This window comes from Brienomyrus brachyistius, chromosome 16 (assembly GCF_023856365.1).
Source record: "Brienomyrus brachyistius isolate T26 chromosome 16, BBRACH_0.4, whole genome shotgun sequence".
In the NCBI taxonomy this organism is placed as follows: Eukaryota; Metazoa; Chordata; class Actinopteri; order Osteoglossiformes; family Mormyridae; genus Brienomyrus; species Brienomyrus brachyistius.
This window is the reverse complement of record NC_064548.1, coordinates 10,565,565-10,583,746: the sequence shown is the minus strand read 5'-3', so window position 1 is coordinate 10,583,746 and position 18,182 is coordinate 10,565,565. Positions and strand designations below refer to the sequence as shown.

At 43.8% G+C, this 18,182-nt stretch overlaps 1 protein-coding gene and 1 long non-coding RNA gene across 3 annotated transcripts; one reads left to right on the top strand and one right to left on the bottom strand.

Moving 5' to 3' along the window:
• Window positions 1-1,807: 1,807 nt before the first annotated feature.
• Window positions 1,808-14,527, bottom strand: igfbp5b (insulin-like growth factor binding protein 5b). 2 transcript variants are annotated; one of them, XM_048978485.1, is made up of 4 exons: window positions 13,768-14,527; window positions 5,974-6,188; window positions 5,751-5,870; window positions 1,808-5,570 (listed from the first exon to the last, which is right to left on the bottom strand). In XM_048978485.1, exons 1-4 carry the CDS (start codon window positions 14,099-14,101, stop codon window positions 5,433-5,435), a joined length of 807 nt encoding a protein of 268 aa, XP_048834442.1. In that variant the 5' UTR covers window positions 14,102-14,527; the 3' UTR covers window positions 1,808-5,432. The 2 variants fall into 2 exon arrangements, with proteins under 2 accessions (XP_048834442.1, XP_048834443.1); XM_048978486.1 differs by lacking the exon at window positions 13,768-14,527 and adding an exon at window positions 7,339-7,477.
• Window positions 7,679-8,625, top strand: LOC125709739 (uncharacterized). The gene is made up of 2 exons (XR_007382830.1): window positions 7,679-8,175; window positions 8,467-8,625. It is a non-coding gene; the product is annotated as an uncharacterized LOC125709739 (long non-coding RNA).
• Window positions 14,528-18,182: the final 3,655 nt, after the last annotated feature.

Genomic DNA, 18,182 nt, shown 5'->3' with positions numbered 1-18,182 from the left:
TGTGCAGTAGCCTGGAGATCATGAAGCAGGCGAATTTGCTTGGGTTATTCTGGAAATTTCTGGAAATTTCCATAGCCATTTCGGTGGAGGCTTATATGCTGTTTCCACAAGAAATGTAGCTGATAGGATGCCATATATAATGTGTGTGTGTTTGTGTGTGTGGCACCCTTTCAGTTGAAATTACGTAAAAAAAAAAAATGCTTTGCCATACCAAAAAAGGTTACAAGAGTATATGTGTGTGTGTGTGTGTGTGTGTGTGTGTCTGTGTGTGTGTGTCTCTGTGTATGCTTACGGGGCACAATATTGGTCTCGGTAATAGTTAGCTGTTAGCTGGAAGTATCTGCATCACTGCCTTCCAAGATTTGGAGTTTCAAACTCCAAAGTTGCGTGTTTAGATTAAATCATCCATTGCCGCTGGGCTAATTGTGAGATAGAGGACAGAGATTCATGAACGCTTTGAAGTCTTAAATGCAGTTGTCAGCTTCTTTGAAAGGTACTGTATTGTAATTGTCACGTTTGCTAACTCACAAATCAAATCTACGCACACGTGTTTCTCCCCAGGTCTCAATTTGCGCCTCTCTGTGTTCAGTCTGTCACAGCGAATGAGCACCTTTGAGGTTCCTTTCACACATCTGGATTCTATAAGACTGCAAGATGCACTCCCCCCATTTTCCTCGGTCTTCTCTGTACTCTCCCTGGCTGTAGGCTAAACAGGAGTTATCCCTAGCAGGCCTCTCACTCGAGGAGGTGCACAATGCCACTTGGTAGGTACTTCCTACTGTTTTTGACGCACTGTTCACGCTCCCTCTCAATTCCTTGGATTTCTTACACAGCTGCCCCTGATCCCAGCCATTCTTTCTGCTTAGCCATTGGTGATATTGCCGAGTTTTCACTGCTGTTGTTTGGAACATTGTGTGGCTTAAGAACAAGAGATGTCCAACTCTGTATTCTGGCATCGTAAGTATGTTAACTATGTTGATAAGTATTTCTGACTATGAGAAACCCCATCACAGATGAGTAATTTGGTTTCCATAGTCATTTCAGTATTAGGTTGGTTTGTCCCTTGCATCATCCTAAAATTCTCCCTTGTTCCTGGGGAACCTTCCCGCAAGTTCTGACGACTTGCCTCTATGCACATGTCACAGTTAATTTATACCTTTTAATGTGCAGTCCTTGTTGACTGTCACTGTATTCATTTACAGTCTAACCCACCATTGTATCTATCTACCAACCTGCAAAAAATAAGAGTATCAATGCAGAAATAATGTACACAGAGACCTGCAAGGCAAGAACAAACATGTTCATCTGTGTTTACCAACTTTACATGAGTGCTGTATGGCATAGAGTCAAGTAGAGGTCTGGAAGCTGTACTGTGGGATGCAGCAATTACTCTGCAATGTTGATATCTAAGGTCATTACATACACTGCATTGCATGCATTTACAATATAGATCAAGTCTGAAGTGAATAACCCATGAACGTGGTACTTAAGCCTAATTGTTTCTTTAAATAAAAAACCTCTAGTCTTCAGGCAGCAGATAATAGTGGTTGGGAAACCAATCTTAAGACACTAGACCAAGATGTTCCTTGTTCATAAACCGAAATGGAAAACTTCTGATGCCTGCCTAAATAGGTATTTAACCTGGTTTACTTTCTGAAATATCCATTTTCACAAAATAAGTGTTTGGTGTAAGACACAGTTTTTCCCTTTATTGCAAGGCTGGTCATCCCAGGATTTGTAGACATGTCAGTGTGTTTCCTGGATGAGAACAAGCAACCATAAGCCCATGAAAACACACTACCACTCCTTTTAAATGAATACATAACTTTATTTAAATAAATGCTTTGTCATACCAAAAAAGACAAAGGTTAAAAGAGTACATAAATTACAAGTTGAATGAATAAATATTACACAGTGATATTCACTTTCTTTATAATTTGAGATTTAAATTTTTTTTTCTTCTTTTTAAAAATTTTGAGAGTTCCAAATGCTGAACATTTTCACGGTCCTCCTGTCATAAATGGGTCTCATTTCACGGGCCGGTTCATGTCACATTTACATAACAAATCATTTGAGTTTCCATTATTCCCAAAATAGTTATGCATTCAGAAACAAAACTGTAGTTACTACCATAATATGAGTTGTGATTATTGCATTAGTCTAACCAGGTAGGAGACTCAGAATCTGATGAAACACAGGGAAAGTTTACGGCAGCTTAAATTGCAGCTTAAAAATCAGCATTTGTCCACACCAGTGATTACACCGAATCAAATGTAGAATTTTAATTAGCTTTGGGGTTGGGGGCATTTCCGATCTCAGCTGAGATCGATCCGCAAATATTGTACAAATCTGCACCATTCCAGGCTCCAGACTATAAACATTGGTTTATTTTAGAGTTCAGAGCTCATCACATATAACAGGTTTGATATAACTTCAAACCTGGTCCAGATTGTGCATTGGCGTCTTGAATTGGATTGGAGTCTGATGGTGCATAATCAAGGGCGTGTGAGACACAATGCTGATTTGTACCTCCCTGGCCCTCAGATTCTGAAGACCCCTTTGTCTGTGAAGCTAACTGTATCTATGTCCTGCTGTAGTGACTCCTGTCTTCCCGCTGTGAAGGCCCAGTAATGAAAGCATTGCCCACTGCACTCACGCCGTCTCCTATACTGACGCCGAGGCGTGCACTTTTCGAAGGCCGTGCGTGCATAACAAAGTCCCGACGGAGGTTAGTAAAGTGTGAACTACCACTGTCCCTATCTGACGTCTGTTCTGGGTGCCAGGCGTAGGCTGCACTGCCCCTGTCAAAGCTACTAAAGCGAGTCCTTGCACAAAGCAGAGGGCCGCTTCTCCTCCTTTAGTGTGAGATCCAGTTGCATGCTGTCAGAGAGCTCTAACGAACGAAAGCTGGTCAGTCTCCTGTTTTTAGTACAGTTCCATCGTTAAGTGAAGCTGCCTTCGAAATGACGAGGCGCGGTTCCGACCAGGACTGTGTCAGTGACTCGGATAATGCACGGCACTCCTGCATCTCTTCCCATTATTTATTTAATTTTTTTTACAAAAACCCCAGAGGTGGATTTGGAATTCATCCCCCCCCGCTTACTTCAAGCAAACTCAGAAAGGTAGAAAGATATAAACGTCAGTGATCTCTGTTTTCTAAAATCATAGCTTATCGCTGAAGAATCCATTTGCCATTCAGGGCTGAGTGAACAAAACAGCTCATGGCTCGCTGTCCTTTAACAAAACACACAGATTACATGCCATTGCGACACTTTGCAGACAAGAGTTCCGAAATGCGCTACAACGACGTTTGTCCTGCCTTTAAATTAATTATGACCGCTTAATCGATCATAACGTTAAACCCTAAAATTACTGAAACAGGATCTCTAATTGCACGCAGTCCATCAGAGAAACATGTCCTGTTCTTTTCTGAATACACGGCAGCACAGAAAGCGAAATAGCCAAGCCGCTCTACATTTCTACTGATGTACAGCTTCATACGGGGGTGCAACCCTTGAATCGTTCTCTCACATCATCGGTTTTATGCATCAGTTACATCCAGCCATCCAAACACTAGAACATCTGTCCATACATCTCAGTTTCAAAACTAGAAATTACTCAGACCCTCCTTTTCTTTGCCTTGGAGTACATTGGTGACAGCGGAATAACTACCAAGTCGACTGAAACCGGAATTTGACTCCTCACTTACGTACAATATTAGCAAGTCCTTTTGGTGTCTATGTATATGTAAATCGCTACACAAATGTATTTGCGTATATAGTAAAACATTTTACATTCGCAACTGCGGCCTCATATTAAAGGGGCTTGCAGTGACTTGTACATTTGTTACACAGGTGATGCTTTAGAAATCGCCCTGGATTCCTAGTATTATGAGCGAGTCAGGTGCTGCTTTGAAGATTTACTGTGTAGAGTATCAAGACCATGATGAGAGTTGGCTGTGATGGACCAGCTGAGAAGGACGGGGGGTGGGGGGGGGTTGACCAAGGTTCTGAATTCAAATCAGATTCCCTCAGTCGTGACATGGTGGATGGGACCATGCAAATTATTTATATTTTGCATAGTTTTCAAACTAAAATATAAGTTCCTCTCTCAAGCACCAGTACTGTCATGTTTTTTTCCACTTCTTTTTTATAAAAAGACAAAACATTCATGAATCCACTTTTAAAACTAGTTTATCAAGGTTGCACCCTTTCAGCATCCAGGTCTTAAGAAACACGGCTCAAATGGGTGGATATTACTTCACTGAAGGAAAAGAAGACAGTCAAAAAAAAAAAATAAGATCAGACCAACACCCAGAACACAGGAAACAGAGAGAGCGATGCCGATGGCGGACGCAGTTTCGAAATTCTCAGGTCGCCATAGCGACCCTCACGCAAACCCATGCTGACGTTCGTTTGATGTAGTCGCTTTTGTTTGATGTCGATTCCAGGATGTTCCTCTGCGTTTAAGAAACGGCTACCCCGCGCTGTCCGCCGGAAAATCCCAGAGTCTGCCGATTACCCTGCCTCACCAGCAGCGGCGTTCTCTGCTGAAGCCCGAGTGTGTCACACAGCAATGGCAGCGTCAGTTTACATAGGCACAGTTGGCGTATTAGGCTAGCTACAGAGTCATAGAGTCACTTAAAACTGTTTGTCCACAACAAGTCGCTGTTTATGCTCAGCCTACGGGCCTTACTTCCAGAAATGCCTCGTTTATGGGCGAAAAATGAGAGCGCCCCCTCTCTGCAGCCAGGGCGGCTGGCTGGAGGGGCTGCTGACAGGAATAAAAATAAAAACATTCTTCGGGGGAGTCAACCACGCACACATTTACATGTGCACAAGCACGCACATACACTGACCCTAGCAAAAGATACACATTTCCAAGCAAATGAGGTTCCCTACGATTAAGTGCTCTGACAGGACCAACACCTGGATAGTGAGAATTGTATCAGCAGATCCATACCTCATGTGTTTATTTTTGTTCTTTTTTTAAGGAACAAACAAACATAAAGCCAAATCATTCTGCCAACGTAAGAGTTCCTGCTATCTCTTCTGATACCACACTAGTTAGAGATGTGAAAGACCAAGACAGCCCCGTTAATCGTAGATGCGTCTAATTCTGTATTCTTGATGCATTAGCTTAACTTTAATGATGTACAGTTTGGTGCTCAATCCCCAGCCTCTATAAAAAATATATAAATATATGTATACATATATATTTTTTTACAAATCATTTGCACCTCTTTTCAGAGGGGCCATATTACAGGCCTGGCTGGAATCCGGCTATTTAGAGATGAGCGCACAGTCAGAAAGGTTCGGCGTTTTTCAGCTTTACTCGTTTTTTTTGTTTGTTTTGCATTTCAAATCTCAAAGTGACTGGTGGGTGGATGGGTGAGAAGGAAGGAGGCGGGCCCTGGTTCAGGCAGTGGGTCCTCACTCGTTGATGTTGCTCCCACTCTCCAGGTCTTTGCATTGGATGTCACCACCACTGTAGTCCGTGCCAGGGAGCTGAACTCCATACTTGTCCACGCACCAGCAGATGCCACGCTTGCGACCACGGGAGGGCTTGCACTGTGGGGAAAAACATGCGATGAAGGGGGGCGGGGGGGGGGGGGGGGTTTAAGAAAACGGCTGGTAACTAAGTTAGGGTCTACATATATGCAATTTCTTAGATTGATTGCATCTGCAAATTAATGACATTAAATGTCGACAAGTGCCTAAATCCAGTTGCGTTAAAGTTGAGGTCCAGACCTGCTTGCGTTTGAAGAATCCCTTCCTGTCACAGTTAGGAAGGTACAAGGAGAGGGCCATGACGCGAGACGTGTCCTTCATTCTCTGAATGATCCCGTCCAGTTTTCTTCTGCATGGACCCTGTAAAATTCAGATGTAGAAGCTGCCAGTTAGAACCACGATCTGGGGAACCAGCCTTCTGACTTGTATCGGTGATTCCTGAAACGGCAAGCGGCGTGCTTACAAACTCTGGCTCATGCTTGTCGATGGGGAGTGGGGCGTAGTCGGTGTGACCCATGGACCTCAGCTTCTCCTGCTGCCGCTTCTTATCCTTGCGCATGGCCTGCGCCTTCTTGCTTGTGATGGGGTCTTTGGCGTACAGTGGCACTTTGGGCATGACGGGCTTGTCCACTGTCATCTCAGTTGTCACTGTGTCTTCATGCTCCCGGGACTCCCGGTCTGTGCAACAGAACGTCATACATGGACTATTTAATCAGAAATGATCAGAAGGTCGTTGGTTCAAATCCCATGGCCTACAAAGTGATTTCTCTTTTGAGCCACTGAGTAAGACCCTTAACTCCAACTGCTGCAGGGACTAGTTGACCCTGTTTCCTCAAATGTACATTGCTTTGAAAGTGTCCACTTAATAAAGGCAAATAAATAAATAAGACAACCAATATATTCCACCGCATCGAAAAACAAACAACTGTATTTCTCACTATTTCTTGCTGAGACCTGTCTTTTCAAATCATTCTGAAAAAGAGCTTCTTTTGCCACCAGGGGGAGCCTTTGCATTTGTTAAGGGCATCTCTGCTGCTGATCAACCCCTCGTCAGTCTACACGCACTCGCTCTTGGACCTACGGCGTGCTGTAATGCCACTCAAAGACGAACAAGGTCACCAGTATTTTATTGCCCCATAACAATAGGTTGGCCTTCCACTCGAGCTGAGGCACACGGTTGTATCAACGTAGATTTGACAGCTAAGGCGATGTCGGATGCTTTGTGGTTGCTTCTCTGACTGTGTGACGGGTGGATTAATTTCCTACAGGATTCCAAGCGGGATTCTTTATGCATTCAGCATATACATCACTAGAATAGCTCTGGAATATTGGAATATCTGGACTGGCCAACAGCTCCCCTGCTTTGCTTTAAAAAACTGGTCTGACAAGCATTTTCAGTAGAAAATGCAAACTGGCTTTTCAAAGAATCTTTTACAGCTTTAAACCATACTAAGGCTCTTTGAAGCTTTGACAAACAAGGTACCATGGCAACCGCGGACCCAGGCGGACGGTGGACAAATCCAAGGCTGGATGGTAATTGTATCCGTGGTTCAGGAGGAACCGCGGATACAGTTAAAATGATTAGCCACTGAGGCTGAGGGGCTACAAAGTTTCCTTACTTTGATTTTTACATTGCTTTTTATAATCCCTTTTTAAAATCTGCCTCATCATACAACCTTACACTAAACGGAGCACGTCCGTGCGAATGCCTCACGTTATTTTAATGCTAAGATTATGTGAAATATGCTAATTGCTAGGGTAATTTATTTACTCTCCTACCAACATGTCAGTGCTCCCTGATCCTGAAGCTATCTGAGGAAACTCCTACCTGATCTCCACCTGTCTCTCCGTAAGGTCACAGGCCACTGTGAGTGGCAAAGGAACAGAAGGTCCCTACTGCTACTCCTCCTCTTCCTCCTCCAAGTCAACGAGCGAAGGCTTTGACGTGGTCCCACAATCCCCCAGCGAAGACTACACCCCCCAACCTGAGGTTGCCTGAGGCCACAGCAACAAGCAGTGCAGAACCCACTCTTTTATTGTATAGCATGCACTGAAATAACTGGGGGCTCTGCCAGTGCAAGACCAGCGCCAGTGGATGACTGTGGTTATATTTATCCAGTAAGGAAATCCGACAGTATAGTGGTGTGCGGGCGGAGTCTGGCCGGAACGCCCGCCACCATCGCGCCAAGTATTGTTGCTTAGACGGATGCGAGATATCAGCGGACAGCTGAGGGGTCGATAAAAATAATCGGAACAAACCGGCTCCCACAGAGCACGGCGAAGGAAGGTCCTGATACCTCGCTTCTGAATGATAAACAAACAGCTTTTACTCTGGGCTTTTACTGGGGTATTTCTATTTTGGGGGGGGGGGGGTATGACAGACCAGAAGCATCTAACTGGACACCAAGGAGACCTCAGGGAACAGGCCACGGTGGTTTAACTGCAGTCGAACTGGATTCTCAGGATTTTGAAATGCTGGCTTCAGTGCTGGGGGGTGTGTGGGGGGGGATAACTGCACAGGCCTCCATCCATTTCAGCTAAACATAAGTGAGCTTAATAATGGGCCCTAGTCTTCTGGTGGATGCATCTGGCATGTCACAGGAATACAAGAACATTGAATTCACTGGGCTGGAGTCTGCAACAAACAATAAAACCACAGTGAAAGGTTGGTAACAATGCCCCCCCCTTCCTGCAACCTCCATCTTCTTGTTTTTTTGGGCTGATTGCTCAGTGTAAGCACAGAGCTCATTTTTTCCATGCTCGGCCTGCCCTGCTTGTAAAGAAAGCTTAGCAAGGCTGTGTTTAACATCTGAAACACTGCCAAGATTTTGGGTGATTGCCAGGATAGTGGTATCACATGCAGTGGCTCTATTCAAATGAGCTTTGGAATTGAAGCTGAAATGGTATTTCTGTCTATCTCTCTCTCCCTCTCTCTCTCGCCCCCCCTGCTCTGAAGTTTCCATAAAGACAAGAGGTCCCATCCAGGAGAAGGAGGTGTACCTGATACAATTCTATTTAAATATTAACCTGTGCACGGGGCAATTATACTTAATGAATATCTTAAGATCTCGACTGTCCGAAGACTAATAAAGAAAGCTGATCCCTTCCTTTCTAATCCTTGCCCTGATCTTCATTAATATAATGCCAGCTGATATTGCGCAATGGCGGCGCCACATGAACGCGGCTCCTGCAACCGGCTTAAATGCGCCGTGCATGAAGAAATGCCATGTGAGGCGTAATACTAGCCTAGGCACAGCGGAGCCGGAGGAATGGCTAGAATTTGAGATTTGCGATGACAGATGCGATGTTACTTTATTGATCCCTGGAGGCAAATTAGGAAATTAGTTTTATGTTAGAGATACATTTTATTGGGCTTATCATCGCTACACATATGACTCAAGAGAAATAAATGGGATGTTTGGCAACCAGTTCCTCATAGCCATGTACCATGAAAAGACCCACAGCCCAGTGCACAATATGGCGCGGCAACCAAAACAAGACGAAATCCTACAGCAAACAACCTAAAGATTCCTCCTCGGTGGGCTTATGTACATGGCATTATTAGCTGACACACCAGGCCCCAACTTCGTACAGCTAATCACTGGCAACAAATTCCCATTGATCACTGCATTTAAATACTGCAGAACATGCCCAATGCAGGATTTCTCTGAAGCTTCTCTGGAATAAGCCAGCCCATGTATCACCTTAACTGGACATGTCTGCGAAGTATCTCCTGGCAACACCCCACCACGTATCTTGGTAAATGATCATTTCATCTCCGAGAGCCAGTTATTTGCATGATAAGTATTCAGAGACATCTCCCCCACCAGAGATTTCCTCACTGCATCCCACACGATGTTCTGTGCGATGTTGCTCTTCAATCAGTCTGCAGATCCTGAAGACTGGTACTGATGTTTCCTTCCTTCCAGCTCCCCCCACATTCCTAATCCGCGTGGTCTGTTCACAATGAGAACTGAAAGGCCAGTGCCTCTGAGGAAGTAATCATTTTATTTAAGGCATGAGAAAACGATTAAGAATTGCTATCAAACCAGTTTCCTACTCGCACTTTGTCCAAAAACTTACTGCTGCCAAGTTAAAAATAGCAAGAACGTGGTTTTCAGAGAATCATTGTACAGTTTAGGTTTGATGCTTCAGGTTTCTTGCTCTTCACTGGAGAGCACAGGTTGTAGCTGAGGATGCCCCTTGCAAAGACTCCTCCCAGGACATGTTTACGAAGCGTGAAGAAGACAGCCACATATGGGAGGTCATCCCCACGACCATGCATCCCCTTGTGCATATCTCTTTCTGGACTTCCCATGCCTGGATTTGGGCTTTCCCACAGAGCCCAACAAACTCCCATTCCCAGAATCCCTGTCGACGGCCAGCCAACCACCAAGCGGGACCTGAGGTCTGACTTCCCGTCATAAGAGTTTCTACACCGGCTGATGTCAAAACCACGTGGCTCAGAGAACACGTCCATAGATGGGGGGGGTTGGAGTTAGGGTTAGGACTGACTGATAAAATGTCATTTCATTTCTATAGAGGAGGACAGGAGAGATGCAGGAGAATGGCCCCGAGCTTAGAAAAAAGACTGGATGGCAAGCCAGCCATCTCGGTATCGATCCCAGTGACAAACTGCACACTCCTGAGCATTCCCAACTGGCCAGGAACGGAACCCATACTGGTATGCCCAGCTCACATATGCTGTCTAGTATGACGATGCTGCCTCAGATTCACATGCCTGCAGCGCTTTCAGAATGATTTCTCACAGATGTTACTCATCCTCCAAGTGTAACTCACAATAACACGTGATTACGGGGAAGGACGTCGCAGGGGAGCATCCTTCAAGCACGGCAAAGAGATTCTCTGTTCACGTACTTCATGGGGGCTGCCAGTGGTGAGCGACACAGCGGCAGTGAAGCAGACCTGCCCCGATCGTCACTTTTTAGTGACGGCTGCACTATACCTACATGTTCAATCTGTATAACTCTGTCAGGAGAATCCTGTTAGAGGAAAAAAAAAACAAGAATGTTTACTTTTGAAATGACTGCACAACACGATCGGGGAATAAGAATTTTGTATATACAGCATAATGTAATATCTGAGAAAAGTGGGAAATGCAGCATTTTACTGCGCGAAGGATTGCACCACTGCATCCGAATGAGTGGTACTGCATCCGAATGAGTGGTACTGCATCCGAATGAGTGGTACTGCATCTGAATGAGTAGTACTGCATCTGAATGAGTGGTACTGCATCTGAATGAGTAGTACTGCATCTGAATGAGTGGTAGCCACATTTCATCATAAGTCAAATGATTAACATATGGATTCAAATGTAAGCACTGCTGACATTTTGGCAGGAAGGTTTGAACACTGGGGTGAAGGTGCCAATCCCCCCCCCCACCCCCCCCACCCCATACACACACCCTGAAACACTGTGCAGGCAAAGTGACAAGTGAGACTCCGCCTCTTTTTATTGCGGTGACTTACTGCAGCCTTGTGGTCTGACATAAATTCTGAGTATGAGCAACTGGAATGAGACCAGAAGACAAGCACGCCATGGAGAATTTAAAGGCCCCGTTTAACATCTCGCGCTTCTCCAGAAAGGTCCTTCAAAGTGTGATTGGTTCCTTTAGCAAAAATCAAAATGTAACAGCACGTATCTAACAGCACATTCTTTCAACGTCTTGGGTGTGTGTGTGTGTGTTTCTCTGTGTGTGTGCGGGGGGGGGGGGGGGCAGGGGCGGGCTGCAATGAAGTAATATCTTCTGGTGGCAGTTCCCAGGACTGTGATGTTCCCAGCCCCCCGTGACAGTGCCTCTGGTGTGGGTCGCGAAGTCGACAGCTAGACAGATGATAAAATCGGGTCACCTCGGTTGAAAAGAGCCCAAAGCAGTGGATGACAGCACTGTTCACAAATTACAGAGCACTAAAACAGCTACAGACACAGGAAGTTGCAGTTCAACAAACTCGCTTAATCTGGCGTTCCACTGCTATTATTATTATTATTATTATTATTATTATTATTTTGTTTTTAAGATGAGTACTAGACAGACTCTTTTACTACATATTACATTCATAAAGAATTTCAGATATCAGTATACGTTTGTATTTAACAGGGTGCTCAGTGTCCATTAAAGGAGAATGAAACTGTAGCAGGTAAAATGAAAAGAAAAAAAAAACGCCTCTATTACTAACTGCCAAGAAGAATAAGAAACGGGCAGGAAATTCTGTCCTTTAAATCCATCCCCAGTGTTATCCTCTCTCCTGGCCACATGGTCGGGGACATTCGACCTCTCGTGTGTCTGGTAAAAAGTGGGTTGAAACAGAACCCCCCACAGGAAACGAGAAGCACCTTTCTAAATCTATCCGTGGCCTGAAAGACGGCGCTCCAGAAACATTCTGCTGAATCACTGCAGCGCCACCGCGTTGCGGATTTCAGACAAAGAGAAATGCTCCACGGCATAAAGTGCGCGCAGGGCCTGGGATAATATGCAAAGAAAACATGATTATAGTCACAATATTTATCGCTGCGCAGCTGTGATGTCTCGTTTCTAAACGGCAGTGCTTCTAAAACACGTCAACTGCGATCGCCCTGCTGTTTTATGTGTTGATGTTGCCTCGGGGTGGCGGGGGGGCGTGGGGGGTTGGGGGTGGAGTGCTCCTGACTCAGACAGAAGTAACCCTTTCAAAACTACCGAAATTCAGCCTTGAGAGAACAATGCCAGGAACACAGAAATACATATATACAAAATCACTGCTGAATACATGAATAACATCCGGAGAGTTTCCTAGGTGTGCAGAATCTAAGAAAGGGACACATGTAATACTGTTTTGACGGTCTGAGACGGAAACACATAACATGTATGTAATAAACCCTTTTCAGGATCACCCACATTTTGCGGTTAGTATAAATCCTGTAGCCTCCATGGGATCAGTCGGTATTCTTGTCGCTAAATCAGATTTTTATCTACTGCTAATTATTTAGCGCTTCAATTTGGCTCCCTGCCGCCTACCGCTATCCTCCTACATGCACACACTGACACACACCCCATCATCACCCTCCTCCTTACAGATATAATCTCTGAACAGTTATCTGACTTGCAACACCACCAGAAGATATAAATCCAAATTCAGGCCAGCCAAGATTCACCGCCCCGGGGAAACAGCTTCTTCATTCACTTTAATAACATCTTCATACCAGCCCTTTCACATGCTCACTACAATAAGAAAGTACCGATCGATACTATTCTCAGGGCGGCGACTATGGTAGTAAACATAACATCACAATATCTTTGATCGTAAAATTGTTACAACCAAATTTCAATCAAATAAATAGTGATTATTTAGAATCGTTCCGATTCTCCATTTTCCTCAATCAGTCCTGACGACAGGGAATGCAGCCTTGTCAGATATCTAGGCAGACATTCGTGATACAGACTAATCTAATGGCATGGGGTGAAATTAAAAACGGGTTTCAAGTTAATCTCGCCATATTTACTAATTCCCTGGATTTAGATACCCATATAGGCTACCCGTACGCACACTGAATGGCTGAACCGAAACTACGAACGGTATGCTGCGCTCTTACATAAGACTATATATACATTGCATAAGAATATACAGAGACGTTCTGCTCACAAAACTAATTTATAACCTTAATATCATTTTTATGACATGCAAATGCCCCACTTCTCGCACGTGCTTCTATCTATAGCAAGTTTCGGTTGCAAAGTAACGGCAACATTTCTACCTATATGCCTACAATGTGCTAAATATACGTGAACATCTCTCTATATATACATTTTGTAGAGGACATTCAGCTGTGCTGTTGTTACTGTATACCCATGTAGCCTACGTAAACTTTAGTGTGACGGAATAAAACGAGGCATACAGAAGGAAAGGAAACTTCAAAGGGGCTGTAGTAGGGGGAAATAACTATAATACTCGCTGCTGTATTGTGAGTGAAAACAAACGCCGTTTGCAGATACACATGAAACATCAAGCGTTTTTGCACCGCTTTAGGTAGGACTGAGCTGGTGAACCTGTTTCGCACATTTAAAGAAAGGTGGGATTTTAAAAGGCAAGAAATCAGAACAGTTTCCAACGTGGTTTCCGCCAAAACAAATGCGATGGAGTGCATATTATGAAAACAAAGCGCATTTGCATTACAAATGTTATCAATGAAAAAGGTTACAATAGTGTGCGATTGGCTGAGGATCGCGCAGATTATGTGCGCTATATCAGGTCTGCTTACCTACGGCTGGATGCGCCGGTTTGTGTCCTTTCTCATTCGTGCACACTCCTCTCCCGTGGAGAAGGGCGTGAAGCGGCTTCTCTTCCCCGCTCCGCGGCAGGCAGCGCAGCCCGTGTGTGCAAGTTCCGGTGTAAACGCCGCACGCCTGACCCTCCGATAAAGCGCAGGTCAGGCAGCAGCCGCAGCCCGGCTCCTTCACCAGCTGGCAGCCGACCGGCACCGGAGGGCACATGGACAGTGCTTTCTGATCACAGGGCTCGCAGGGGACATAGGAGCCCAGGCACCGGGACAGTCCCAAGAAAAATGTCACCAGCAGGAAAAAAACGAATAGCATATTCTTCTCAGAAAAAGAACAAACCAAAAGAGTGTGGTAAGACGAATCAATGGATGTGCTTGGCACCTCCGGTCATCAGATTAAAAAAAAACAGATCTAGGCAGACCCTTAGGAAACGAGGGAGCATCCACGCGCACCTGTGTATTTTCTCTTCTGATGCAGTTTGCTTATAATGCAGCTTAGATGTCTATAATGGTTCAAAATGATCTGAACGTGGAGAAGAGTTCTCCCTTTTTACAACAGAAAAAAAAATCCAATTTTTTTGTTAATATTGGGGAATACCCTAAACAGATCCTTTATATTGAAATGATGTCCTGTATGCAAGCAAAGGAAAATCTTTACTAAAAAAATCCTAAATTTGGATTTTTGTTTTCTCTCCCCTCTGAAACAGATTCCAATACTTTCCCCTCTGGAGAACTTTTCAAAAGCAGACTGATCAACTTCAGAGTAGGCTTGCCTTTTTAAAAACAGCCAAACCCAAACCCCTGACTATGAATAAGCCAAACAGCGATGAAGGAGGCGCACTTGTCTTCTCGGTAAGGTGCTGGTTCCAGGGCGGGTCCTGGCACGTTTCCATCTTTTTTTCCTACAAGGGGATCAGTCTTTCACGCTCGATTACAGCCATGCCAAGAGGGAAGAGCTAAAGAAGAAATTAACGCAACCTTAATAAAAACAGTCGGTTATAAAACATTAAATGTACGTTTTAGGAGGCGTCATCGAAGCCACTGATTAAAATGCATACATGCTCCAGGATTAACATTTGGACTGATAGCTGGGCAAGCAGTAATACTTGGTCTTTTACAGTAGGATTGAAAAAAAAACTGCTGGTTGTGTGTACATCTTGTCACGGAGGTTATAAGTAATATTACCGTCACATTTTAATGGAACAACTACGTTGGCGCCATGACAATGCTGTTGCATGTTTTAAGGAAGAATTTGCATAAGTATGTATTGGTTTGCTCAGGGAATGAGGGAAAAACGTTTATTAATATTGCCTACAGAGAGACCAATATACCCGCAAACTGCATTGCGACAGAATCTCACTGAACATCAGTAAAAAAAATGTTTAGCGCTGGGTGCTATAAAGCAACCATAAGCAATTCAGATAATTAAAACGATAACAGCAGTTATAGCGATTACATTATATTACACTGAAATCCGCAGTGATGTTATCCCGATAACATGTGTTATGCAAAGTAAATCATGCATTTGTAATTTCAAAAATACTTTTAAAAATAATAAATACACACGAATTTCTGAATTCAGTCATCCGCATTTTGATTGGTTGTCGGTGCCTTAGTTTGCACAGTAGCTAAATGAACAAATTGTGTAACTAAGTAATATTTCATTCTTATTAGTAATATGTTTTGCATGTTTCCATGTTACAGGAATACGTAGGCTAGGGGACATGTTTTAATCATTGTTCCTTTCACTTTTGAGGTATATCAAAGATATCTAAATGAAAACATCTGCAAGTACTGACACGCGGAGTCTTTTCTATACATGTCCTCTAGGGCAGACTTCTCCTTCTCTGTATGTTACAGTATCAGAGGAGCTGGAACGTAACCTGGCATGCGAAGGTATGGGTGGGCACTTCCTCTTTCAATAGCTGCTGGACCATGGCTATGGCCGCGCTCTACCGGGACTTTTTAGACCTCAGTTTACATGCTTTTCATACTAAGATCCCTGTTTCTAGATAACGGGCTGCTTCTGCCTGTTCCGCTCTAAAAATAGTTCACTTTTAAAGCTTGCACCTGTTCCATTTATTGAAGGCATTTTCTGATACAAAGGAAGCCAGCTGACTTTTCAAAGCCAGTTTTAAGGAAAAGAAATGAGTTCAATGACATGTAATGAGTTATAAGTGTAGAAATGGGTAAACTGAATAATGCGTGAAGCAACGATTCTGGTCTTATATTTGGTTCTTGTTTCGTGTTTGCAATGTTTACATTTTGCAAGCTTTTGCCACTGTATGAAGAGCAGTTATTTACTATAAACACATCTAGCTCAGTAACTTTCAAACTAAACTTTCAAGGTGGACACTGTCCTGGAATCACATACTCAAGTTAATAACACCAGCAGGAGTGTATTTATCGTTACTGGAGTACATTTCCAGATTCTTAAAATAATTATATTTTAATGTCCACTGATTATACAGGTTGTTGTCTTTATCACAGACATTTTTTCTCACATACGTATTTTTCAGGGATGTTTGATATTTTTGAGTGTTCTGATGTCCGCAATTAAGTAACATTTGCAGTGTCGTAACGTTAGCCACTAGACGGCGCTGTAACCAACGGCAAGAGCATGGAGAGATAAATACGCAAAATCTGTGGTCTTTCACTGTCTCGCTGCTCTTATACAGAATCAGGAGTAATGCTTTAATATCAGATTCTATTTTAAATTAGGATTTCAAATTAGGAACACTGTTTAAAAGCCAAATACCACGTTTTTCCCTTAGGCTCAGGTTAGCATTACGGTATATTAATGTAGGCCTATCTGATTTTGAAGAACTCCACTCAGTTGAAATTACATTTTCAGCAAAGAACACTTATCTGTAATTAACATGTGCATCGATCACTGTTTCCTTTTGGGAATAATGCATCTCTGATAGCCGTTACCCACGCTGTGTTTGAACGAGGAACTTATTTACAATTGTATAAGAGTTCGTTGGTTTTTAGTGCTGTTTACCTTGGACGACACAGGCTTGCTAAAAAACCCACATCGAAGTTTCGAGAAATGTAATCTGTCTGCTAATGAGGAGATAAACAGTCAGCAGCAGGCAGGACGTCGCACAGTTAAAATACTGCTGCCGTGTGCTTTGTTGTGCTTGCATGTCAGGCAAGCGCAGGTAAGGCAGAGGAGCTCATTTCTCGCTCTGTCAAAGAAAAACTTGCTTTTCTCATAATAACCCAGATTTCTTGGACATGGACTGCGCTTTTTTGTTTAAATTTTATGTCAGTGAAGCTTGTATCGGGATCTCGTCCAGGCAGCTGACGGCTCTGCCGCAGCTTGCGTTTCGCGTGTCCGCATGCTGAGAGTGGCTCCCTTCTTTTCTTAAGGGGGGAGGTTACTGTCTCAGCCCTGGAACGATCTTCTGCGATGATGAGGATGGTGATCATTATTCTAAATCTGTCTTCCTATCGTATATCCTTGCGGGGAGTCTTGGAGCCTATCCCAGGAAGCCTAGGGCACAAGTTTGCGCCTCGGATATTATGCCAGTCCTTGATGGGCACTTACACCAACATAGTCACACGTTACAGGTGCTTCAGACATGTCATTTACCCTACGTGAATGTCTTTGAACCTCAGGTGGAATCCAGAGTACCCACAGGTAGCTAAGGCAACAAGGATAGAACATCCACACCGCAAAGTCACCCTGCCAGTTAGGGATTCAAACCCACAACCTTATGAGCTGAATCAGCAACTTCATGCCAGCTGCCCCCTGACTGACAGGTGAACAGGAGTGCCGGACAGGGGTAGATTACAGGTGATCTTGTCACTGAAAACAGGAGCCACTTCATGTCAAACAGTATTCCAGCAGCTCGGTTTAATGTGAACGAGCCAGTGATTATAAATATTACTGAGAAATTCAATCATGATAGTGTCTAATCTTGATATCTGTAATTTGATGGCCCTCGCCTCAGTATTGAGAATTACGTAGATAATTGTAGATCTCCTCCAGCAGTGGGAGTGTTTGGCTTCCTTCAATCCACCTATAAATAGTCATTTGCCTTTACGTTATTAAGTTGTGTCCCATTCCTGTATCTAACACTCTCCAACAAGATTGATCTGTTCTCAGTTGCACCTCTAGTTCCAGTGTTAGCTTAACACTTCATAGCAATAATGAAAGAACCAGCCCTCTGTTGTAATTGTGAATGTAGATATTGCAGTCTCCTTTAACAATACAAATAAAGAGGGGATACTTATGTATTCTTCAGTCTCAGGCATCGACCCAGATATCAACAATATGTGGAGCGCTCTGAACACAGAGCGGTGTGGCCTTGTGCTATATTACTCCTGCCTGGATCTGCCCCTTATTCCACTTTTAATGCTCTTCGTATCAATAATTGATATATTAATGG

What these genes read in the sequence shown, in the direction of transcription:
- igfbp5b (XM_048978485.1), bottom strand. Translation starts at nt 14,101, where the DNA reads ATGCTATTCGTTTTTTTCCTGCTGGTGACATTTTTCTTGGGACTGTCC. An exon ending in ACCGGCGCATCCAGCCGTAG is followed by an intron (nt 6,189 to 13,767) that starts GTAAGCAGACCT and finishes TCTGTTGCACAG; the next exon opens with ACCGGGAGTCCCGGGAGCAT. An exon ending in ACAAGCATGAGCCAGAGTTT is followed by an intron (nt 5,871 to 5,973) that starts GTAAGCACGCCG and finishes TGAATTTTACAG; the next exon opens with GGTCCATGCAGAAGAAAACT.